Below are 26198 nucleotides of genomic sequence, written 5' to 3' on the forward strand. Positions count from 1 at the left end.
GAATGCCACACCCATAGGACATCAATGGGTTATTACTGGGGTGGGATTACATTATTTCATCTTTGCCCAACCTGGCACAACATAACCTTTATGTTCTTATAGAAAACTATGTGTAGAAAATTACATGGAAGAAATGAATAGTCTGGGGGTTTATTTCTGGATGGTTGGTTCTTGTCTGAAGGTGAAGATGAAGGGAGCTGTGATAGGGGAAGCTCTCTGACGGGGGGAACATGGGTGGGGAAATAGCCTTAAGCCTGAATTTGACCGGTGTATGACCGTTGCCTTCTAGCTGACCTCAGAATTTATTCCCAAGCATTTCTGATTCTATAGTCTCCTGTCCCCATGGGAGTTATTAATGGAAAAAAACCCCAACATCCTAGCCATCTTTTCATTGCAATGCAGCTTATTAAGAATGACACGATGGGGGTATAGGTAGAAGGAAGAGGAAATATATGTGGGTTTTTAAAAGCCACTTGCCAAAATGGTCTTAGTTGAAATGAAGGTTCATAGCATCATCTGATCGTTCTTTCACTCCTGCCTTTCCCCGCTTTTTTCCTCTTTGCATTTGACTCCTCACATCCCACAAAAAGACCACTAGATGTCACCCGCCTCCTCCTTTCACTTCAGGATCTATGGAAATAGGATTGTACTTTAAAGCAACAGTTCAGAATTAATAATACCTGAATGTTTTGTTTGTCTTATCACTTCCAACAGAGAGATATAGAGATAGACAGACAGACAGACAGATCAATTTTGAAATAATTATTCAAATATACAAATCTTTTATTTTGATTGATGGGGTAGGAAAAAAGGATGCCCTATGACTGCAGAACAGTGGCATTCTCTGAGTTCCTTAAATTGGTGCCCTCTACTGTTGAATTACAATTCCCCTCATCCCCAGCCAGCATGGTTGTTATAGATATGATAGGAATGGTCTGAGTATCATCATTAAATTTTATCTGTTGTTTTCCTTTTACATTTTAGATATATCAGATTTACAATTTTATCATGGAAAATTGTCTCAAAATACAAACACCAAGTTTCTTGAATAATACTATTTCTTTAATTTTTGATGGCTGGCTGAGGATTTTACAATACAATAGCAGAGTTGGAAGGGACCTTGGAGGTCTTCTAGTCCAACTCCCTGCCTAGGCAGGAAACCCTATACCATTTCAGACAAATGGCTATCCAACATCTTCTTAAAGACTTCCAGTGTTGGGGCATTCACAACGTCTGGAGGCAAGTCGGTCCACTGATTAATTGTTCTAACTGTCAGGAAATTTCTCCTCAGTTCTAAGTTGCTTCTCTCCTTGATTAGTTTCCACCCATTGCTTCTTGTTCTACCCTCAGGTGCTTTGGAGAATAGTTTGACTCCCTCTTCTTTGTGGCACCTCTGAGATATTGGAACACTGCTATCATGTCTCCCCTAGTCCTTCTTTTCATTAAACTAGACATTCTCAGTTCCTACAACCGTTCTTCATATGTTTTAGTCTCCAGTCCCCTAATCATCTTTGTTGCTCTTCTCTGCACACTTTCTAGAGTCTCCACATCTTTTCTACATCGTGGTGACCAAAACTGAATGCAGTATTCCAAGTGTGGCCTTACCAAGGCATTATAAAGTGGTATTAACACTTCACGTGATCTTGATTCTATCCCTCTGTGTATGCAGCCTAGAACTGTGTTGGCTTTTTTGGCAGCTGCTGCACACTGCTGGCTCATATTTAAATGGTTGTCCACTAGGACTCCAAGATCCCTCTCACAGTTACTACTATTGAGCAAGGTAGCACCTATACTGTACCTGTGCATTTTGTTTTTCTTGCCTAAATGTAGAACCTTACTCTTTTCACCATTGAATTTCATTTTATTACATAGTGCCCAATGTTCAAGTTTGTCAAGATCCTTCTGTATCTTAAGCCTATCTTCTGGAGTTGGCTATTCCTACCAACTTGGTGTCATCTGCAAATTTGATGAGTTCCCCATTTATTCCCTCATCCAAATAATTGATGAAGATGTTGAAGAGTACTGGGCCTAAAACAGGGCCTTGAGGTACTTCCCTCCATGTAGATGCAGTTCCATTGAGGATTACACCAGTGGTGGGTTCTGGATCCCGTTCCAACTGGTACAGTTGCAATGGGCCTGGCATCACCCACATGGACACGTGTGGTGCCAATGCTCACGCCCACAGTGTGCGCATGCATTGTACCTACCTGTGGTGCCTCTGCGATGCTCCAGCTGCTCGGTGGAGTGTTGTGCAGATGCCGTACACACTATGCGCCTGCGTGAAAGCGCCAAAGGCTTAAAGGACAGGTAAGGAGCTCAGGCGAGTGGGTGGGCCCTCCGGAGCACTGTACCAGAATGGTACCCGGTGCTCCGGGCAGGCTTCGGTATGCCTGTATCGGGGCGTACCGCCTGCAACCCACCACTGGACTACACGTTGAGTGTGTAGTTATGAACTACACGTAACTGTAGTTAGCCAGTTATGAATCCATCTGGTGGTGATGCTGTGTAACCCACATTCTTCTATTTTATCTAGTAGAAGGTTATGGTCTACCTTATCAAATGCCTTACTGAAGTCCAAGTAAACTATATCGACGGTATTCCTCTGGTCCACTAATTTTGTCACTTTGTCAAAAAATGCAATAAGATTAATCTGGCATGATCTGTTTTTGACAAACTCATGTTGGCTTTTGGCTATTACTTTGTTTACTTCTAGGTGTTTGCTAATTCATTGCTTGATTATCTTTTCCAGAATCTTCCCTGGTATTGAGGTCAGCCTGATAGGTCTGTAGTTTCCTGGATCTATTTTTTCCCCTTTTTTGAAGATGGGAACCACATCAGCTCTTTTCCAGTCCTCTGGCAGTTCCCCGGTGCTCCAGGATCTCTGAAAGATATAGTTCAGTGGTTCTGAGCTCTCATCTGCCAGTTCCTTCAGAACCCTGGGGTGTAATCCATCCGCTCCTGGTGATTTGAACTCGTCTAGGGTAGACAGGTGCTCACTTATCATTTTCTTTCCTATTTCAACTTGTGTTTCTAATCTGATTTTTGTGGTGCTTTTTTTTTTGATAGGTTGGACTGTTTTATTCCTTTGAGGATAAGATTATTAAAAAAATAAGAGTAGCTTGGAACAACAATCAGGAGCCTTCCAATATATGATATACAGAATCATAGAATGGGAAAAGAGATGAAGGCCAAACCATCTGCTTGCCACAAAACATAATGACCCATTTATCAGTCTCTGGCCATACAAAAGATTACTTAACAAAATGCAGCCTGCTACTTCTAAGAATTCTGGTGGAATAAAATAATCTCTTTTGACACACTAAATAGCTCTCAAGAACAACACATTCTAGACCAGGGGTGTCAAATTGATGGCATCATGGCCGCATCACATAATGTATCAGGAGTTTCCCCCCTTTGCTAAATGGGGTGGGGGTGGGGTTAGCACATGATGCCTTCAGCCCGTGGGCTGCATGCTTGATACCCCTGTTCTAGACCATTCAAGCAAGTCATGTAACAGTTTACAAAGATATTCAAAATACAGCTTTCAATGTCACAAGCCATCCTGATTTGTGAAGAACATCTTAACTAAAAAGTTTCCAGTCACTCCCCTAAACGTACACGAAACATGTGATTGAAAATTATTCTATATATGTTATCGAGCAAAGAAGTACAACCAGCCATTAACATAGAACTGCAACCACTCCTGCCACCCAGATTCATTTAACTATGTTCTTTAGGGTACATAGTTAAAAAAAAACATACTTAGAAGTATATTCATGGTGGAGCCCATCAGCCATTGATAGTATCCCAACTAGTGAGAAAGACTGTTTTTAAAGTCATCCAAATATCATAAAATAATGATAATGAAGATGAACTTGCATTGCCTCAATGATGTCTCAATGATGGCTATAAGAACTGGGGAATTTGGGGAGAATATATTCTCCCATAATTGCTTTGCTCTGATTTTTTTTTTAAAATGTCCCCCGGAAATTATAATGCCCAATTTCAGCTGATGCTAAAAATCTAAATAAAGTATAATTTAGTATCTGGATGGGAGACCATCAGGAAATATCAGAGCTGAGAGCTAAACTGGGAAGGGTGTCTGTGAGTTAAGGGGTGGCAAGCAGAAGAAAGCAATAGTAACAAAATGCTGCCAAGAAAACTACAGGGATCTATTTTGTAATTTCCAGGATTTGAGCTCTCAAGTCTTTACAATTCTGAGGGCTTGGCTGAAGTCAATTGCATGTGATATTAATAAATTCCTTAGACATAGGTACACTGGATACCTGTAGGGAAATCATTGCTTGCCTAATTCATAAGCCTCATCACTCTGTGCCAGTAATACTCTGGTTCCTTTCTAGTTCATAATCGTTGTAATAGATGCCAGACATTGATATCCGAATGAGTGATTTGTAAAGCGTTATTGAAGTCCCTGAAAGATATATAAATGAACACTTATAGTAATATATCAAACTGTTGTTTTATTGTAAAACTACCTGGAGGAATGCAGAGCAGGTCATAGTTGTACTAAGCAACTCTTAATGCAATGCAGTTGTAAGCAGTGTAAGGAGAAAATGAAAGAGATGGTTCTTTAAAGAAAAAAAGATGTCAGGGACATCTGGTAACACCAGGGCCAAGCCTAGCTGCCAACACTGGCAAGCTTTGCTACAAGCCCCCAGTGTCATTTAAAAGCACCTGAGAATGCAAGTTGACTCAGGTTGTTGAGCATAACCACTGACTGTTCTGTTAATGGTGCTAGTGAGGAGCTCCAGAACAGCATTATCAATGGCACAAGAGATATGCTGATGGCTTAACACCTCCAGCTTGGCTGTGCTCAGTGAAATTGTCCAGGTTTTAATGCTGGAACCTCAGCAATAAAAAGGAATGAATAACATTATTTAAAGGGGAAAAATATAAAACCAAAACTGAAGCATGTAATATTGTCAAACATTTGCATGGCTTTCTTAAAACAAGCAATATAATTCTGAGATCTTAACCAACACATTAGGTAAAAATGCTAGGAGTTCCTTATCAAGGCTGGGTTTTTCCAAGGATGCCTACAGTAATTATATATGCTACCTATTTGGAAATATTGAGCCAAAGACAGTTTTGTCATAAGACTATGACCCAAACTCAAGCAAAATCCATTTTAAGTCATACAACCTGTCTGAAATGCCACTGATTGGGAATCTTAAAAAAAACAAAAATCTACTCAACTTCAAGCTTAGGAGATTGCTTTGCTCCTTCCTGCCCATGAAGTCCAACTTTTAATTTGGTCAATGTCTAACATGTCCTAGTTTTCTGCTGTTTTCTGAATGATATTTTCCAGTGCCCAAAAGCTTAGATGAATCACAGAGACTCAAATGTACTTTACTGTATAAGGAATGTTTTTTTTTTACTGATCTTAAGCTATTTTTCTCAAGTTATTTGAGGCCACTGATAAATAATATCTAAGAGATTGTGTGACTATAACCACAGAGAGAGGGAGAAAGTTTTAAGATAGAGTATACTTTAAAGTGTAATTGATAACTTTCTCCTTCTCATCATGGCAATCACAGAAAAGCTTCAAATTTATGAGAAGGAAGGAGAGGTTCACTTAGAATAACTTAAAGGGAAAGCTATTTCACCAGATTTGTTGCAGAAAATGTTTGGGCAATTTGGCAAAAGAAATGACTTTAATGGTCGCTAATAGTTTTGACACTTTAAAAAAAGAAATAGAATAGAATTTGTAAAAAAGATAGGAAAAAAGTCAATAAGATTGAAGAATCTGTAGGGCAATTGATTGGAGATCTAAGACAAATTACTAACATAGTGGAAGTTTTGGGAAGTAAGACAGAAGCAATTCCTTAAAAAACATGGAGAAGATATAAAACAAAAGCTTGTTAAGCCTGTCTAATTTCCTGGGTTGGGGGTGGGTGGGAGATGACACTGTGATGGAGACTAATAAAGTTTATATGATTAATACATATTTTGCAAAATTAAGAAATGTTCCAAGAGATCCTTGTGCAGTTTGTTAGGAAAAATAATAGAAATCAAAGTGTGCAGCAGCATTTTAATACTAGATTGGGGATTGATAAAGTGATTTTTCTTAAATAAATTCCAACTACAATACGGTATAAGTGAAAAGAGGTTTTTTCCCCTTATAAACTTAAGCAGAAGATTCCATCTGGATGAGAAAGAGTGATTTTTCCTTTTAAACTGAATTCTATGCAGAAAACAAGAGTTATTTGGGGGAAAATTTAAAGAATTGGAGGAAATACAACGGAAGTGACAATTACAGATGCAACTAAACAAATGCTACAACAGATATAACAAAACACTGAAGAGGATTCCACATTGGGTGCAATAGGGTTTGACTTTTTAAGTATTGCCAAATTAGGCATTATTGCCTAATGTAGAATGCAAATGCAGCAAATGCTTCTAAATTCATTATATTTGAAAAAGTTAAAACAATATGTGATTTTTTACAAAAACACATGTTAGAAAAAAAGATATAAAATATCTGAATCACAAAAATCTGGCTGAAGAAGGAGTTACTTATATATAAATCCTCATCTATATCCAAAACTCATATTGACTGATGATCATGGCCGATAAGTTGGAGTGCACATTAATCTACAGGGGACTAAGACTTTGATATTAGGAATTTATGTACACAATCAAGATTAAATAATATTTGATAAAGAACATGGACAAATCATTGGACTTTCTGAATGAAAATTGGTGTTTCCTGAGAAATTGCAGTGAGATTGTTTCCCCATAGAAAGGATAGAACTTTTGAGAATTTTTAAAAATATATATACAAGGAGAAAAAAAATAAAATATACAAGGTAATTTTTTTAAATTTAATTAAAATTGTAATTTGTTGATATATGGAAATATAAAAATTGTGGTTTTTCTGAAAGACATATATCTATTTCAAGAATATATTAGATTTGGATATAGATATTGTCTATTAAAAGCATAGATGTTACCAAATACAATTTTGGATCAGAATGCTGTGACTTTAACTTTCAAAAGGTATAATGGTTCTTTTAGATGGAGACTGAATATGAAGCTTTTAAAGGAAATTATAATATAAAATAAAATAAAACTCTTAACAATCAGAAAATTATCAAAACCATGGCAGCTACATTCTTATTTTGCATTTTTGTCAGTAATGCAAAATTAAAATCATCATTATAAAAAGGTACACTGTTTATGTCACATTAACCTGGACAAATGACATCCAGATATGGGTGGAAAAAGTCAATATATTTCAGGATTTGAGTACTTACATTATTTTTTATTTAAATATTTATTTTATAAAATAAGTAATAATGCATTATTATTTTATTATTCCCATATATTTTTTGTCAAATATATCTTATACTTTGATTTGTCTTTAAAAATTCTACTATTTAGTGGAAAGGCAAGCATTAAGAATCAGAGGACTTAGGAAATATTTTTTTCTATCTGTCCTCAAATATTCAATATTGGATTGGATCCTAGCTCACTTAATGGCTATTTTTTTTTTATTCTAACAAAATGGCTACATTTGAAATAATCTCCTTTTTAGGTACAGATGCATAATATTTAAAAGGATGTTGGTATGATGTCCATACCAATTCTCATGGCAATGATTCACATACTAATTCTTATGTTATGTTCAGTTAACTGAACTGCAAGATAAGGTTATGATATTGACTAAACGGCACTTTACATGCAAGAAACAAAAATTCAAAGACCCTTTTCAATCTGAAAACCTGCAACAATTACAGAGAAACTAAGTAAGGGGAGGGAGAACTAAAATTCTACCTGTTCTCTCAACAGGATTATTTTTGTGTTTAAAAAGGGCTATTAAAATATTTGCTGCACATTTTTATTCAGTTTTCACTGATCCGGAGCCTTTCTAGGATACTTAAAATATAAATTCCACATATTTGGAGATACCAGGTTGGGAAAGGCTGATATTGTGTATAATGGTTAATATAAAGACTCCCTTGTCAAATTAGCCATTTGGTGGCTAAGCAAGAATCATTGATATGAAAAACAACTCATGTTATTGGGGGAAAGATCACATTATTGTATGCACACAAAAGCAGAATTTGAATCTTCATATCTCTATCTTGTTTATTGAATTTAATATTGTGGGAATCAATGTAAAATACCATTTCAAATTTCAACAGTAGAACAGCTTATTATTACGTTACGATGTCCTAGGCCCCTGGGTGGGGCCCGACTAGTAACCAATGTTTACTACTACTACTACTACTACTACTACTACTACTACTACTACTACTACTACTACTACTACTACTACTATTATTATTATTTTAATATTTGGTGAGATTCACAACCTTTGGGGCTAGTTGGTAGTTCAGAAAAAGTTCAACAGCTCGAGCCCTAACCAAGGACCTAGGAACTGTTAAGGTAACGTCGGAGGATATAAGCTGTTCCAAGTAGGGTGGTTTTTTGTAGAATCAGAATGTTCAAGTCTGATAAATATTATTGTTATTGTTATTGTTGTTGTTGTAATTATTATATTGGGTTTACATTAATGCTGAAAAGAAACCTTTCATAAAATCTAAAGTTATAGTAAATATACGAGGTTAATTTAGTCAGCCCCCCCTTCACTCCATACCATATTTGAACAAGACTTTCCTATTTGCTGTTGAATCATAGCCAACTAAGCCTCCCCCTTTCTTTCCCATCCCAAAATCCCATCTCCCCACGGCTGATGCATTAAATGTCAGACAGGACCTTAGCAGCAGACACATGCATTCCAAATAACACCAGATGGATTTTTATATTAGCTACTATTTCATGTTCAAGGCACAGCAACCGTACTGCGTTTTTTTAAAGAAAAGAAAAGAAAAAGCAAGCCTCGGCGCCTCTGTCACACTTGCTTCGGCAAGATTAATTTTGCAAAATTAATTGGGACAAGATTGAGAAGGAAATTAAAATGCAGCTGAGTGAACAGGCTTTTCAAACACCTTTTTCTCTTCTTCTCCCAACCCACTTGCTTGCCACCCTCAGCAACCCCGCCAAGCTTTATTTTACCTTTGCTTCTTCAATAATCATAGGTGAGCACTACTGCCTCATAAAATCATTTTTGAAAGGAAAACACTCAGGAGTACTTAGTTATTCCCAATGAAGGAGGTGATAGAGCTCCATTCAAAGAAATTAAAACCAGATCATATTATTAGGTGCTAAGATAAGAAAGGCAGGAAGGCAACATGAAGACCTACAGTGTCTACTTCTCAACCTTGGTAAGTTTAAAATGAGTGAACTTCAACTCCCATAATTTCCCAGTCAGTTTTGTTGAAGTCCACCATCTTAAAGTTACCAAGCCTGAGAAACATTGATCTACATGATAAAAATATCTTTCTTGCAGCATTACATTTAATATACAAATTAATATTATAAATATGGGAGGGTTTAAGATTGCACTTTGTAATGACTTATTCTTGAAAGTACATTTTGAATACAAGTTGAACCTGGATTATTAAAAAGCGATCTTTTCATTATTTGAAAAGGTTCGTCCCCTGGAATTGTAAGAACTGTAAAATTGTTAAAATATTTCCAACAAGTAGTTGCAAGAATCCCAAAGAATAAGAAGCATTCATATTGATATTAATGAATTTAAGATGTCTTTGTTCCTCGCAAAGGATTAGAGAGAAATATTTCTATCCTCTGTTATAAGATTTTCAATAAAACTTAAATGACCCTCTTATTTTAAAATTGAGTAAATTTGGGAGACCATCATTTTTGATTTAAAAAAAATGTGTTCAAAAGTCATTGCCAACTGTGGCTTCTGGGCAAAATTCCACATTTGCATTTGAGCAACTTCATATAAAGTATTATAGAGAAATTTTGGTTTATGTGATATGTTGATTTTTGTGTGTGTGAGGTGGTATCTGTTGTAAAATTTAATCAAAATGAAATTTTCATCAAAATGAAATTAATGTCTCTTGGAAAACCTGACTACAATGTAAGGGGAAGCATGTAAAGAATAAAAAAGTACAACCATACTCTAGCATTTTTAACCTTTGATGCTACTGTGCTAGCACTCAAAATGGTGGTTATCTTTATGCACTGTAAGTGAGTTATTGGCCTGTCACTTTGCTGTTGTGGGTTGTGTAGATTAAAGAAGAATTATATTGTGGAATGTTTATATTTTTTTGTTATTTTATGCAACATTATTTCAAGGGTTCCTCTAGGATTAAAAAAGTTTATAAAGAAATGTCCCATCACCAATATTTTGCAGCAGCGTGGGGGGAAAACAAATCTGTTTTTTTATTTATTTATTTATCTAGAGGAACTTCATAACTAAATGTTATGAAATATATTTCATACACTACATAGTACAAGGAAGAGAAAGTAGAATAGGCTTTTGAATGATTATAGAAGTTGGGTCGCTCCATTATTTAGTATATCACTTTGTTCTTCCCCATTCCCAACAAAATACAAAGTATTAGAAAGGGCTTGAGGAAGACAGCCTAGATCCATGATGGCGAACCTATGGCACATGTGCCAGAGGTGGGACACAGAGTTGTCTCTGCTGGCACCTGCACCATCATCCCGGGTCAGATTTCCGTGGCATTTCTTTCATGAGCTTCTGTTTCCTGAAAATGATGAAACAGAAGCTCATGAAAGAAAAAGATCTTACCTCTTGCAGGACTGCCCCACCTCCTGCCAGCCAGCTGGTCTTCGGATCTCTGCTGCGCATGCACGCATGTCCATGCATGCACAGGCATGTCCATGCATGTCCATTAATGTGTAGGCATGTCCATGCATATGCATGCATGCACAGGCATGCATGTGTAAATCTTTCAGTTTGGGCATGTGCACACAATTTGGGCACTCGGTATCTAAAAGCTTCGCCATCACTCACCTAGACTCTGGTAATAGCAATTTATATCTTAATGAACTGACCTTTAAGACCAATCCTAAATCATTAGGACTCAAAAAGACTTAAGTCTGGAACTTACTCCTCCTGAGGAGAGAAGTAAGCGTTTCTTGTGTAGACTCAGCTCTGAAGTTCCTACTCCTTTTCCTTGATTGCTCTGATATGAGTAATTACATAGGAAGTCAGGGTTTTTGTCATCTGATATCAAGCTTCTTGGAGCTAGATCCTTACTTAGGACACATTCTTCATTTGCATATCTGTGGTAAAGAAAGTACTTCATATTCCCACCAATTCTTCATCCTCCATTTCTGCAGTTTCTTGCTCACATCTGATCAAGCAGCTCAATTAACTATGTGATTCTTGAGTGATAAAACACATGCTCAGCCTACTATAGAGACAAACGATTGCCAGGCATATTTACATGAAACGAAAGAAGAATTTCCAGGAGCAACTTTCTGAACTAGAGAGGGAGATTTGGGTGTAGAAAGGAGAACAGAAAGACATTCGTGTGTTTATTGCATAGAACTGTAGTTTTCAATATATTCTAGTTTCAAAAATTTTCCTTAATGATTATTGTGAGTCCATAGTAGGACTCATATGTATTGCAGATATTACTCATTTTTACCTATTTACACACCCTCATGGGAGAAAACCACTAGCTACAATCACTAAGAAGGTTGCATCCTAGAATATAGTTTCCCTTTTTGATATCCTTCTTACATTGATTTGCCAATCTAGCCATTGATGAATATATTCCTCCACAAACTATGTGTGTTGTCTTTCATACTTCTCTTTCCTCAAGATCCCTAAATGCACTAATATTTATAAAACCAGTTACTTCTTTCTCTCCTGCCATACTAAATTTTGTAACTATACACCTTCCCCTTTACTGGAATCCACATCTGTTTAGAGCTTAAAATGGTAACTGCACAGTATTGTTTATGCAGCAAGTTTATTAGCAAAGCTAATAAATTAGAAGAATGTCATGGGCAGCTGATGCAATATGTATGCCATCCAAAAATTATTGGAATTATCTCAGGAACATTAAAATTAAATTGCATCACAGTTTGCCTGTTCAGAACAGCTGAAATCACAACCTGCTCTCATGTAGTTTGGATATGCCCTTTGTTTATCTTTTTGGTTTTGGTTTTTGGCACAAAGCTATATGGTAAAACTGCTGTAGGTTCTGGGAGATTCCAATCTCCATGCCCTGAGGGAGGATTCTAGTGACCCAAATATTTGACACACAGTAATATAGGACTTCAGAGAAGTTGAAATGTAACTGGAAGATAGAGGACATAGATATTTTCTTCTGCCATGATCAGATCGCTTTCTTTTCAAATTAGAGATGAAGCTCCCTTGAAATTCTACAAGATCCATTAGAGGACACCATTTTCAGTAGTTCCAATCCTGCCTTATGAGTTGATTTAGTTGGTGGTGCTGTGAGAAGAGCAATTGAGCCTTTGCAAGGTCTATTGTGGAGTTCTCCAATGTTTGATACTCTCACCTGTATTTAATCATGCACCACTAGAAGAAATTATTTGCTGATTCAGGGTGAAAGATCATTAGTATGATGATAATGCCCAATTATATATTGCTAGATTGAGGTGGAGATGCTGTGGAAGTCATGCATTGGTACCTGGAGAAGGTCAGCATATTCCTGGGATAAAACAAGAGAACTAAAACTAAACTGAAATTACGTTACTTGCTGCTAATAAACATGAAAGCATTTTTTAAGAATTGTCCCAGTAATTACTCTTGATATGGTAGTGTCACCAGCTAAGGAGTTGGTATATCATCTGGGAGTCCTTTAGTTGAATTAGCAGGTGGAAATGTGGTGGTGGTGGGGAGAGGGTTTGCTCAACTCTAGCTACTTGCATCATTAACACCCCTACTTTAATCAAGATGACACATGCACTAATTATCACAGCCAGACACTATAATGTATTCTATATGGAACTGCATTTAGAGATAGTTCCAAATGTAGTGGCAAGACTCCTGAAGGGACAAATCAATTAGTGTATAATTCAATGTATTCACTGTATTTAGTGTATTCACTAAAATGGCTCCTGATTCGCTTTCAGGCTTAATTCAAAGCACTTATCATCTTTTTTAGGATCTTCATAGCACTGCTTCATATTACATCATGCAACATCTACCTAACCAATATGAACACCTAGAGAGTGTCTGTTGACAGCCTCTCACTCTGTGAGAGCATTTGTGAGTAGCTCTAACTCTTTGGGTCAGGAAGAGAGAATTGACCCCATCTCTGCTAGTATTTAGAAAGACAATTAAAACTAGGTATTCTATCAGGTATTCAGCTCCTAGTTTGTCATGGTGTATTTTTTATAGCTATTTGCTTGGACATTATATTGTGATTTTAACTATGTGTAGTGATTGTGTTAATTACCTCCTAGCTGATTTCAACAACTTATAAATAAGACAAATAAATACATAAATAATAGCACTTACCTTACTAATAATGTATATCAAATCTCCCCTTTGAAAGGAAAGTTCATCTGGGTGGCCCCCTGTGCAGTCCCATAGACTTTGATAATAATTTGCATAACGCCTTATGAATCCTAAGAGAGAAATTTCATTGCAAAAATTATTAAACAGTTTCTGAATTCCATTCAAGGGATTAACAGAAATACAGACAGGACAAACAGAATTAAACATTTTGTTTAAAATGCACACATGCATGCACAGACACACAAACACTATAGTCCTTGACTACACAATTGAGCCCAAATTTCCATTTCTAAGCAAGATAATTAAGTGATTTTTTAAACCAATTTTATGACCTTTCATGCCACAGCTGTTAAAAGAATCATTGAAGTTATTAAGTTAGTAACATAGTTATTAAATGAATCTGGCTTCCCCATTAACTTTGCTTGTTAGAAGGTCGCAAAAGGCTCAGGACACTGAAAGAGTCATAAATACATTTCAGTTGCCAAGCATCTGAATTTCGATCACATGACCATAGGGATGCTGCAATGGTTGTAAGTGTGAAAAATGGTCTAAGTCACTTTCATATATATATATATATGTCTCTCTCTCACAGTCTCACACACACACGATTGATAGTGAAGATCAATCAAGGTTATTCTAATTATTGGACAGGCTTTACAAGTAAAGATATTTTTTAAAATGTAGGATGTATGATAAGAATATATGAAAATAGTTTTATTTTGAATTCTAGGCAAGAAGATTACATATGGGTCTCAATACCAATAGGTATTTTTCCACAGCTAGAATATTGAAATTATATGCATTTGTTTATCTCTATTTATCAGATTCTGTCCACAGATTTTCAAGTTTATCTATGCTATAAGCCTGTGGTGAGTTCCTAACCTGTTTACTACTGGTTCACTGAGAGAGCGCTGACATGACTTTCTCTTGGTGTGATTTTGCTTAACCAGTCACTTTTGGGAGGGTTACAATGGTGTTGAATATACTCCATTTATATACAGATCTGCCTGACAATGAACTACTAAAGTCCAAATACTTTGGAAAGAGGAAAGAGTCGGGTGACTATAAGCAACTGGTTTGTTTTTTTGGAGGTCCTCAGAAATTTATTTAGTTTGAGCCATGACACACTTCTATATATTTATGTTGTGAAGATCAGGCTTGATGTTGCATCCAGAATTCTGTTTTTTAACTAAGGCAGGTCCTCCCTTGTTTGAAACATTTAAGTTTAATTTTCTTTTCAAATGAACTGATAATCCTAGAAATTTATATACTTTTGCCACACCCAAATAGGTAGCTTTGGATTATCTCCTCAATAAATAAATGGGCAAATACAATATGTTTTATTCATCTGCTTAATTGGGTCCACTTCAATTTTAGGATTGTTTTTGATCATATTCAAAATTCAAAGGGTAAACAAATTTTTAAGCATCACTGTAACTGTCCAGTGGAACCACAACATAGGGGAAGACAGAAATCACATTACCCATTTTGAATTGGAAGAAAAGAACATCGTGATAAGAAAATGTTTAGATGAATAAAACCACATACATCATCATAATATGCAAGAAAGTTTTGTGGATATGGTACTTTACAGACAGAACACAAATCTTGATAATAGTTGGAAAGAAAATAGATCTGCTTCTTTTGTGTGAGACAAAAGAGCTTATTCAGGTAGTACTCATTTAGTGACTACCTTGTAAAGTACCCATGATAAAAAAAGTAACCTTAGACTAATGGAGACTAATCCTCCATTTCTGACCTTCGCAAATTTGTACAGCAAAGGAAAGCTGAAGTAAGATTGTAAGCATAGTTGTAGTTTCATTTAGCAAACATTTTGCTTAATGGCCAATTCTAATTATGGTCACCAAGTGAGGACTACCTTTACTGAAAACCAAGTAAAGGTGCAATATTACTTGATCTACAGCAAGAAGTAAGCATAGCTTTATTATTACTAACAATTAAGTCAGACATTGTTCGATTTTGGTTCCTAGATGATTATGCAACACAGGATTAAATGTGCAGCCTGAATAAGACAATAGCATATCTCCAAAATGAGTTCTCTGCTATTCTATATCATACACTTGCCACAACTGCTAAATTGCCCAAGACATTTGATTCCATTCTGAAGGTTCATTCTTAATTGAGTCATTTCCAAGTATAATATCCTTATGCCGATCATTGCCAATATAGTTATGAATAAAAAAAAACAGAAGGCATTAATTTTATCCCTATATAAATTGAGATCAATGATTTAGAATGGTTGGGAGTATATATTGTGGCATAGTGGTGTATATATACCAGTCCCTAATTCAGCATTTTATACACAGTTATCAGAATGTCTGAGAGGAATAAGAAAAACAAAATGATTATAATAATTTACTTATATAGTGTCCTTCCCTTCACTTACTGTGATTTATGAGTATATAGTAAAAACAATAAAAGCATATTAGAAACCATTATAGTCATTTTTAAAGCAACGTTAGGAAGAAGGGGAAAAAAAATCCAACACTGTAGTGTTTATTTTAAGAAAAAATAATGTTTTAGAGAATATTGGAACAACCAATGCCTCTTTTCTTCCTTTCCCTTGTTCCCATCTGGATTTGTCTTCTTTGTTTCTTTGTTTTATGCCTTATGTTGTTACTGTTTAAAAAATGTTTTTAGCAAATTGTAAACTGCCCAGAGTCGCCAGGAGTCAGGTGCACATATTTTAATTATAATTAATAATATAATATAATATAATATAATATAATATAATATAATAGTATAGTATAGTATAGTATAGTATAGTATAGTATAGTATAGTATAGTATAGTATAGTATAGTATAGTATAGTATAGTAATGTAATGTAATGTAATACAATACAATACTATACTATACTATACCATATTATAATAAATATAATTTAATAATATAATATAAATGTTTGTATGTTTTTTATTTTTCCCTTTCAAATTCATTCATAGATACTGTATATATAATATATTGTGGTCCATCACACAGTCAGCAGAATGGTTTGCCTTTAGAAATTGTGGGTACTCCATCATTGGAGGTTTTACAAAGAGATTGAACAGCCATTCATCCAGAATGTATAGGATCTCCTGCTTGGGCAAGGGGTTGGACTAGAAGACCTCTGAGATTCCTTCCAACTCTGTTATTCTGTTAAACACAATTTATCATATGAGGATGTTTCCTGAACTATGAGCAAATGCAGCACCCAGAACTGCAGGAAACTCAAAGCAGCTCCACCTAAGTGTTTTTTCCCTGAACTGAATATGTAGGTTCTGGCAGAAAAAGAATCAGGTGGTCTGGTGGGGAAGAGGGACTGAGGGCAGAAAGCAGGTGGACAGGGATGGTCCAGGAAACAGGCTTTCCGCTTTCAGCCTATAGTCCCAAGGAAAAAGCCTGGGAAGGAAGGTTCCCTCCCAGTGCACTCTGGAAGGACAAGCTTCCCTTTGAAGATGTCTAGAAGTAGTAATTGAGAAGGTCACATTCCAAGTAAACAGACCTTCACTGCTCTCCCTTCCTTTTGGCATGCAATTTTCCTTTCTCTAATTTCTGGTTTTTCCAGTGGGTTTCTGCCTACTTTCTTATCTCACTTCATTTCATGTCCTCTTTCTTGTTTGTTTGCTTTCCTAATTCCATGGCAGTTCTTCTGCTGCTTGAGTTTTATGTTGACTCCTGGAAGCTTCATGGATAGAGCTACAGTATATAATTATGTTGGTAACAATATAGAAATGTTTTGCCATTGTCTTCTTCAAGGATTTTTACAACTTCCCAATCTAGAGGTAACCTAAGTAGTTACCTCTAGATTGGGAAGTCCTTAGGTTTCTTGGTGATTTTTCTTCCACTAAATGTCCAGTGCTTTTCATTCAAATAATATTGGAGATCACAAGAGTATGAATGTAAACCTTTTCTGAAATTCGTTAAATTCTTTGAATTCAAAGGACCACATAGGGCACATTAATGTGTGTTAGTTGATAAAATTTCATAGATAGAGAAGCAACAATGCATTTTGCTTTGTATAGAATCTGTGAGAAAGAAATTATGACTCATACAGAAATGCATTACAATGCTTTAAAAATCTTCCAGAAAGAGACACTCCTATGTTTTATTATGTATCAGAATTTACTTATTATATTGGATTCTAGAAGATGGCTCTAATAAGGCTTAGATTTAGACACACCTAGCATCTATCAATACTGAATATGATTCATGGTTGAAACATGTATTGACTCTAGCATCAATAAGGTCAATTGATTGTTCACTTTATAGTTCAATAGAAACACCGTTTAAAAATTCCTTGCTGACAGACTTTGTACACATATTTTAGCAGCAATCCCATGGTAAAACTGGGCAACCAATATGAAGGAAGTGGCATGTATAGCACTTATTTATATATAAAAGATATAGTGTGTAGAACCTTACCTTTATTTTTGATGTTTCCAGCATTTTCCCTGTCGTCCTGACCAAACATGTTGAAGTCCTCATCTACAATAGTAAGTGACATGAATATAAAATATCTACTGGCAGACTAATTATGCCACAAAATGTCCATCATTTACATTGCAGAAAAAGTATACATTTTTCTCCTACTTATAATCCATGTACATTTGTCAGGCTGGCGGTTAATAACCCCACCCCCAAAAAGGAATCTAGGAAAGACTATAAGACAGTATTTTGTGGAAGCCCTGCCCTGGTTTCTGATAGAAATGAAACTTTCCCATGGCAAAAGAAGCCTTTTTCTCTCTAGGAGCCACTTGTGATCTTTGTTCACTGCAAAACAAAAGCAGTAAGGTGACATAGAAGGAGTAATTGGAAGCCACTTTAGTAAATGAAGGGAATTGCTGGGTAATATAAAATAATCCTCAGCAGCTAGAAGATGAAGATGCTCATGAGGCAGTCTGAATAGTGGCTGTTAGGAGTTGCCTAAAATGCCATAAAACGATACTTAAAATACCTACTTGTAATAAGAAATGTGTATTAAGATATAAAATTCAAACAGCTATAATGCTTTTGTTAGAATCATATCGAAATTTGCATAATCCTGTTAAGAAAGAAAGGGTGCATATCAGGTTTGTCTAGAAATGGCAAACTCTTTTAAAAAGCATGTAAAACTTTATATTTTTTTGCTTTCCCAGCAGCACACAAATATCAGCTACATTGAAGAGTTCAGTCTACTTCCTACAAAATAGTTTTGCATGGTATGATGTATTTTTATTGCTTTTGAAAGAAAGATGATTGTAAGCATTTTACTAAGTGCTTGTTGCCATCATAACCTCCCATTCCTCTATACTATAGGATATGACAGATTAGAATAAAGGAAGGTGATTAGAAAAAGGGTATGAGAAGAAAAGATTAAATCTCAGTCACAGCACAAAACTAATAAGTAACAAGGTCCATCCTATCCTCCTTCCCCAAATTTTTGCCATTAACTAATTTTTTTCTTTTTAAAAACCTTCTTGATGCTATTATTCATATAGTCCACATAATGAATCTCACTGTATTCTTCCTGGTTTTAAAACAGTTTTGCTCAATCTGATGTTTTCAAATGTTTTGAGCCACAACTCCCAAATATCCAAACAACAAAAATTTTCAGCTGGCATAGAAGTCTGGAGATTGTAGCCTCAACACATACTGTATGTAGGAGTTCAGATTGGAAAAGCTGTTTTAAAATGTTGCAAAATGCTTATATGAAATCATTTCAAAGCAGGATTAACATGCACTTTATCTATATGGCAACTATATAGCTGTACATAAACTGATATTTATTATAAACAAGCAGCTGTGTATTTGTGTAAAATGTAAACACAGCAAAAATATTAATTGTATTTTCATATTTTACTGATTTTAGGAATCTTGCAACCTTTCTAATGACCCTAAAGTTAGAATGAGACATACCTTGCTGTTTACCAATACAGATATGTTCAAACAATATAATAGTATTATAACCAAATTGAAAGAATACCTTCTTTGCTGCCTTCATAATGCAATGCAGGGGTTTAGAGTACAGCTGTGAACTGTACTAGTCTCTAATTTATGTTTTGCTATGATTTCATTATAATTAGCACTTATGTAGACAATTCTAAAGACTTGAATGTATTGAAACAATTTATTTCTGACCAGCTGAGTTCCTACAACACAATCAGGTTAGATAAAAGACTAGATATAGGAGCCTGAGGGAAGGGTCAAGCATGTTATAAGTCTCTAATCCCTTTGTGCCCACAAGCTCTAAATCCAGCCAACCTTGAATTCCATAGACTTTTATCTACAGCCAATCTGCTTTGACCATTAGCAATTCAGATTCTTATGGAGGGTTTAAACTTGCAATAAAACTATAAATTCATTTGAACTGCCTAGACTCCTGATTTTCTGCAGTTGACACTTTATAGCTTTGTTTGCACAATATTCTAAGTTAGTTTAGTGTTAATTTTGGTCAGTTTAAAAAATAACAATTTAGAATGGTAAGCTCCTGCTCCAGTCCTACTCTGCTGCCTTATAATGCAGGATATATGTTGATGTTCTGAAACCAAAGCAAGCATCAACAATGGATAGCAGTAATACACAAAGATGCTAGATATGAATGATCATTATATTATAGATGGCAAAAGTATAATTTCATTTTGTATGGGAGAAGGCAATGGTAAATCACTTCTGTATTTTATCAAGAAAACTATATGAGTAGACCAGATAAAATGAAACTTTCAAAATATTAATGAGGTTTATGAGGTAGCTAGGTTAAAGTCTTTGGGATATCTAGTTCCTGATGTCATCCAGGAAAAAAAGACCTAATTCTACAATTCTAGAATTGCAGTGGGCCTGTAAAATGTAAGAAGCATGAACATAAGGAAGTTCAATCCACTGAAAGATGGAATGAACTGACTAAAAATTAACATCTTGGGAATTGGTAAATTGAAATAGATTGGAATTGGACACTTTCTAGCAGATTATACTACATATTGCTCAGGTTGCAAAAACAAAGAAGGATTCATAGGAATTCATTACTTTCATAGTCAGGAAGGATATAATAACTAGGGTACCACACAGCACTTGGTAGAATGCAATTAGACTGTGCAGGCAACTCTTTAATATGATGATTATTCAACTTTATGTTCCAACCACTGATGCAAAAGAGAAGGTTGACAAATGTTATATGTAAATGTTGATTTAAAGTCAAACTTAAATCAATAGAACATACAAGCAAGACTTGTAGCTTGTGGCTGGAGATGAGAATGCCAAAGTTGGACATGCTAAGGAGAAACATTTAGTTGGATTGAATGGCTTAGAAAGCAGGATAATGATTTATTAATTGCTACATTCAGTGATTTATTCATTGCTAAAACAGCTTTCCAACAACCAAAATAACATATGTGGACATCACCAGGTGGAGTATTATCAGGTGCAAACAACCAGATCTACATGTGAAGGGTTCAAGATAAGTACTTTATTATGCTCTATCTATAATGCAAGAATCTCCCTAGACAAGGTCCCATGCAACTTAGGGAAGGTCAGGTATAAGTTCCTTGTGGCTGTGTAAGAACTTAACACTACCTCCCTGCTTGATCTCTCTTCATTGCTTGGCAGGGAATGACCCAACATCACACTCCCCTTACCAGATCCCTTCCTCTACCATGTCATGTTTATTGCCTAGAATCTCACAGGAACCTGGGAGGGTGGATGGGAGCAATGCCAACTCAAAGGAGTCTGAAGACTATTTCCAGCCAGGTGGTGCATCCTGCAAAACATCCAGATGGTTAGAGAATTCCTTCTTGCTTTCCTTCAGGAACTGAAGTCCAGAAGATGAAAGCCGAGTCTCATCTGCTCCAACGCTTCCCTCTAGAGGTGCCTCCTCTGCCTAATTAACTCCTTCATTCACTGATTCCTTCTTAGGCTCTGAGATTTAATCAGTGACTGGAAGTTTAAAAGGTCTTGGCTTGTCTGGGAATCTTTGATAAAACTGCTACACTAATTCAGGAGCATGCACAATATATTGCCCATACTTAGCATTTCCCCACAAAATGTTCTGCTTCTGGATAGCATTTCCAATGAATCAAATACTATATGCCTTTACACTATCTCATTAAGTTCAATATTTCTTTTACCCTGAACTCTTTCTCGCCTTGAACAATCAGTGTGTTTGGGCATACGTGTGTTAATGGCAGTTGTGATCATAAAAAGGTTGGTGGCACCTCTCTGACTAGCAATGAATGATAGAAAACTGGGTGGACCTTCATAGATGGTGCCAATTGCTAACAAAAGGCCACAGTATTTACACACTGTAGGACCTTAAAGGAACTCAAACTTTGATCAAATTTCATCTAGGATCTGATAGAAGCCAAAAATTTGGTCAACAATCACACTTTGTTTCCCTCAGCAACTGCTGTACTTCTTGCTACTGCCAGGTGCATGGACTCTTCCTCTCCTGAATCAGCTGTGGGTGGCATGAGGAAGGGGAAACTTCACAAAACAAGACTTAGGCTCCTTTGATTATTCTGCAGTTCCTTCAAGTTGGAGTCTATATGTACACAAAGTTAGTACAATTTTTCCAGGTTTTGTGGAATTCTTTGCCTAACCAGCTCAGTCAGTATGCAGACATTGCCTGAACTGGTCAATCAACGCTGCTTCGTTCCAATCCAGATCTACCAACAACAACTTGAAATCAATATATAAAGCCTCACCCTTCTATTGCCTTGCCTGAGCTACCAATCTCATGGCTGATGGTTACATATTGATGGGAGTGTTCTTGGTAGTTCCTTGATAAGGCTGTTTACTGTTATCTTGTTCGTCTGCATTGGTAGTTTCCTGATTGCGGTACTGTTTACTTGATTGTTGGTCTAGTGTTAATCTTAGTGTTAATATCTGCACATTTGGATGTTGAATGCCGATGAGGAAGTGTTTTGCTCTTTATTTCCTTTTGAGATTTTTGATTGTCTGTTTTGAATAGTTAAGAAGATAAACACAAGACATCAGCCTAATCAATTGAACTACCAAGAACTCTCCCACCCACATTGACAGAGCAAGTCACCAATATATAAAACATAATAGAAAATCCCACTCCCTTCTTGCACCAATGATGATACCTAGTTTGGTAATGAATCTGCAAGAAAATCACCAAGCTTAGAGAAAACCAATTTTCCTTATGCAAAACTTATAGACAGGAACTACAACAAAAATGAAACATGGTGAAATAGATTGGCTCTGTGTCAGCAATATATATGCTGGGTATATATTGAGGAAGTTAGTTTAGGTGAAGATGAACATGATTTTAAAACTGGAGGAAAATTATTAGTAACTGTACTAAGCAGATGATACTATTTTAATAACTAAAAATACAAATGATCTGGAATCTCTACTAGTGAAAATCAAGGAGCATAGTAAAAAACTATATTTTTTTAAAAAAATTAAATATAAAGACCAAACTCATGAAAACAAGTATAGCAACCAACCTCAAAATTGCCAGTGAAGATACTGCAGTGATGGATAATGTTTGTCTTTTGAGACTATCAACAGTAAAGAAATATGGTATGCAATGAAAAATATACTGAAGACTAATACCTGGTACAGTTGCAATGAAGTCTTTTGAAAAGATATTCAAAAGCCATGATATATTTATAGAACTAAATATCAGGCAATTATTGTCCCTGTGACAGTCTGTGGAAGCAAAAGCTGGATTGGAAGAAGCAGTATAAAAATAGAATTGTTGCTTTTGGACTTTGCTTTGTAGAAGATTTCTGAGAATATCACAAACAGCCAAGAATACAAGAAAATTGATTTTTACTGAAAAACAGAGCTACTTCTTTTGCCATTTCACTTTGGCTACTTCAGCCATGTTGATGGCAGGACTGTTGCCAGCAGGTGTGCAAATTATGTACTGCACAAAGGTACCATGACATGAGAGGGAGGCACCAAATGAAGAGGGTGATAGTAGCTGGATAGTAGCCCAGTGGCTGCATTGCAGAGAAACAAGTTGGGGAAAGAACCTTGTCCAGATATTAATTCCTGCATATACTCAGCACATAGCTTGTACAAGAAAAGAGAAAACAATGTGTCAGAAAGCTGGAATTTCACTTAATATGACTTGATGCTCTGATGGCAGAAACCTTGTTATACTAAGGTACCTAATAGAACAGGGCCTGTGCTGTTGATGGTTAGAGTTGTCATTGGCAACTTTGCTTTGGAGAAAAGCTAGGAGCAATAAAACTCTAAGTGGAGTTGCTTGTCTTCTATTGCAACAATGCTAGTCCTGAGTACACTGGGCTGCTAGATCTTGCCATATGGTCTCCAGAGTGCCTGAGTTGCCATGGATGGGGAGAGTGAGAGTCCTACTCCCTGCTACTTTGCAGCTCCTGGATTCTAGTCATGGTCTAGTCAAGCCCTGGTTCTGATACTGTCTTGATATGAGGATAGGCCTGCAGATCTCCCTTGGCCTGCCTCGCCCAAGCACAGAGCTATGCTTCTTATCTGTAGAAAGCAAAAACTATGATCATGAGAGCAGGCCCTGGCCCTAGGAGTGTTAGTGCTTTGCTGCAGGACTAACATGGGAACTGAGCCATACTTCTCACCCTAAGTGAGGACCCATAATTTCAGATAAAATCAGACTGGATTTGAGTTACAGTATGTGGATTGAAACTGGGATTGTTATCTCTGCTTGGGAAAAGCAACCATAGCCAGTCAGTAATGCTCCCCATTCCACTATTCCATGGCTCAGAATAGCTGATGTTTCCAATAAAGGAGTATATTTGTTGAAATGAAGGGTCTCTATTGCTCTCTGAGCTTATTTGTTTTCTTTCAGACATTTCACTATCCAAACTAGGTAACACCAAAGTCCTAGTCAAGTGCATATTTGGATAATGAAATATCTACAAGAAAATTACCAAATTCAGGGAGCACAAAAGACCCCTCATAGCTCATGTTTTTTTAAAAATCAAAGTTCATAGGCCTAAAAACCTGAGTGTTAGACTCACAAGCATCCATTTAGTGTTTCAGCTCCCTGGCTTATTGAGCTATAACCTGGTGTTTTCAAGGATGTCCTGATACTCAGAGGTTGGTTCACCCCACCTAGACCCTTAGCTTACAAAAGAAAATGCTAAAACAGAATGTAGGAGGTAGTAAAATGCATACAGGCAAGGAAGTGGGAGGTGACATGTGAAGATTGACAGCTACTAGAGGCAGGCAGTCAAATGTCACAAGCTAAGAGGATCAGCAAATTCTAATGGGATTTCTGGAGCCTGGCTTTGGAGCTCAACTGGTGTTCTCAAAAGCAACACTCTAAGAGCAGAGGTTGAAGTTTGACCTGGAGATTGGCAACAACTAGAAGAGAAACAAATGTACTGAGACAGTGTCCCACTCCAGCTAATGCAATGATGTTTGGAAAAAGGCAATGTAGTTGTATGCTACCTTGTAGACTGTAAGTCTTTTATTTAAATTGAATATTAACAGACTGAGTATGAGGGGGTGTGGTGGCCTAGCCATGAAGACTCTTGCCTCCTATTCAGAAGGTTGAGAGTTCAATTCTCTTTAGCAGCAGATGTTTCTTTCCTAGGTCACAAAGAAAAATATCTGCTGTGATCTCTGCATGGGTATCAGGAAGGGCATCCAGCCAGTAAACACTCAGATCCATCCAGTTGCTGCAATTCTATCCCTAATAGGGACTACACAGTTGTAAAAGGAGAGTTTTATTAACAGATTGAGTATAAAGAACAATTCAAGATATAATGTGGCAACATCATCTTGCAAAGCCTAGAAGGGTGGAATTGACCCAGAACAATAGCCTGTTTTTGAGAAAGGTGAATACTGAAATAAATCATTGAGTTCAGATTTCTATAATGTGTGGGGGTTCTTTATAGGTTTGAGATCCTTGTTCTATAAGTGAAGTTTGCAACTTCATTTGGCATTCTATAGATACATCCATGTTGTTTTCTTGACGGAAGTATAGAAATCTTTCCTACTGCTCTTTTTCGGGATATTAATTTTCAATTTCCCAATCTAATCTATAATCCTGGGGTTTCCTCTTGATCTCTCACGTAAAAATTCAAATCTCAATTGGTGCCCACCTTTTTCAAGAGCATCCAATGGCAGTTGGATATTGCCACTACGAGCTATTCTTATGTCAATTAATTACAAGGAATAGGCCAGTGATGGTAGAAGCCCCATGATAACCAACCTTTCTATCAAATTAACAAAGAATCTTGCAGGTGTACAGTAAAATAGCTGTTATAGTAAAGTTTCTGGGAAAGTACCAAATGGCAATAGATTTAGCTAAGTTGCAGGAGCGGACTCTGTCTTATTCTCTTATCACAACTATTAAGTTAGTGTTAGCACCACCAATCCTTAGAAATAAAGTAATCCATTAGATCAGATAAAATGTAATTTCAGTGTTGTTGCTGCTGTCTTTGTGGCAATAAAAATTGCCAATTCTAAGATGTCTGATTTTGGTTAGATGACATTGGGGGCTAAACTCCCACACGTATTTCATCTCCTAACCATATGATACTTGGCATTTTTCATGTGAAAAAGCCAGTCATTTCAGATGTTAGTACAACTACCTGTGTACAATAAAGAATTTTGGGTGGCAATATTTTAAAGTAATAACAGTAAAATCAGGTTATAATCCAATGCTGCCCAGCAATAGCAGCCTATATAAGCAAAGTGTAACAATATAAAAGAGGAAAAGGGAGGTCATATTTTAACCGTGCCCCATAAACCTATCAATTGTTATTTAAGACAGTAATAGCAATTACTTGTTATAGCATCGTAAATTTACATGGCACTTTATAAGTATAACACAGGCAGGAAAGCTTCCTTAGCTTTGACAAGTATTTCCGGTCTCACTAAAGA

General features: G+C 36.3%; 1 protein-coding gene across 1 annotated transcript in view; it reads right to left on the reverse strand.

The window, feature by feature from the left end:
- Positions 1-26198, reverse strand: part of SKAP1 (src kinase associated phosphoprotein 1) — a 452203-nt gene that overhangs the window by 38012 nt on the left and 387993 nt on the right. Inside the window, exons 9-10 of the mRNA XM_087713590.1 lie at positions 17790-17852; positions 13364-13473 (exon numbers count right to left, since the gene is read on the reverse strand). Coding sequence (XP_087569716.1) covers positions 13364-13473; positions 17790-17852 — 173 coding nt within the window. The remainder of the gene's footprint in view (positions 1-13363; positions 13474-17789; positions 17853-26198) is intronic.

This window comes from Thamnophis sirtalis, unplaced genomic scaffold (genome assembly GCF_051295495.1).
Source record: "Thamnophis sirtalis isolate CommonGarterSnake01/CBP01778 unplaced genomic scaffold, rThaSir2_p1.2 scaffold_4, whole genome shotgun sequence".
In the NCBI taxonomy this organism is placed as follows: Eukaryota; Metazoa; Chordata; class Lepidosauria; order Squamata; family Natricidae; genus Thamnophis; species Thamnophis sirtalis.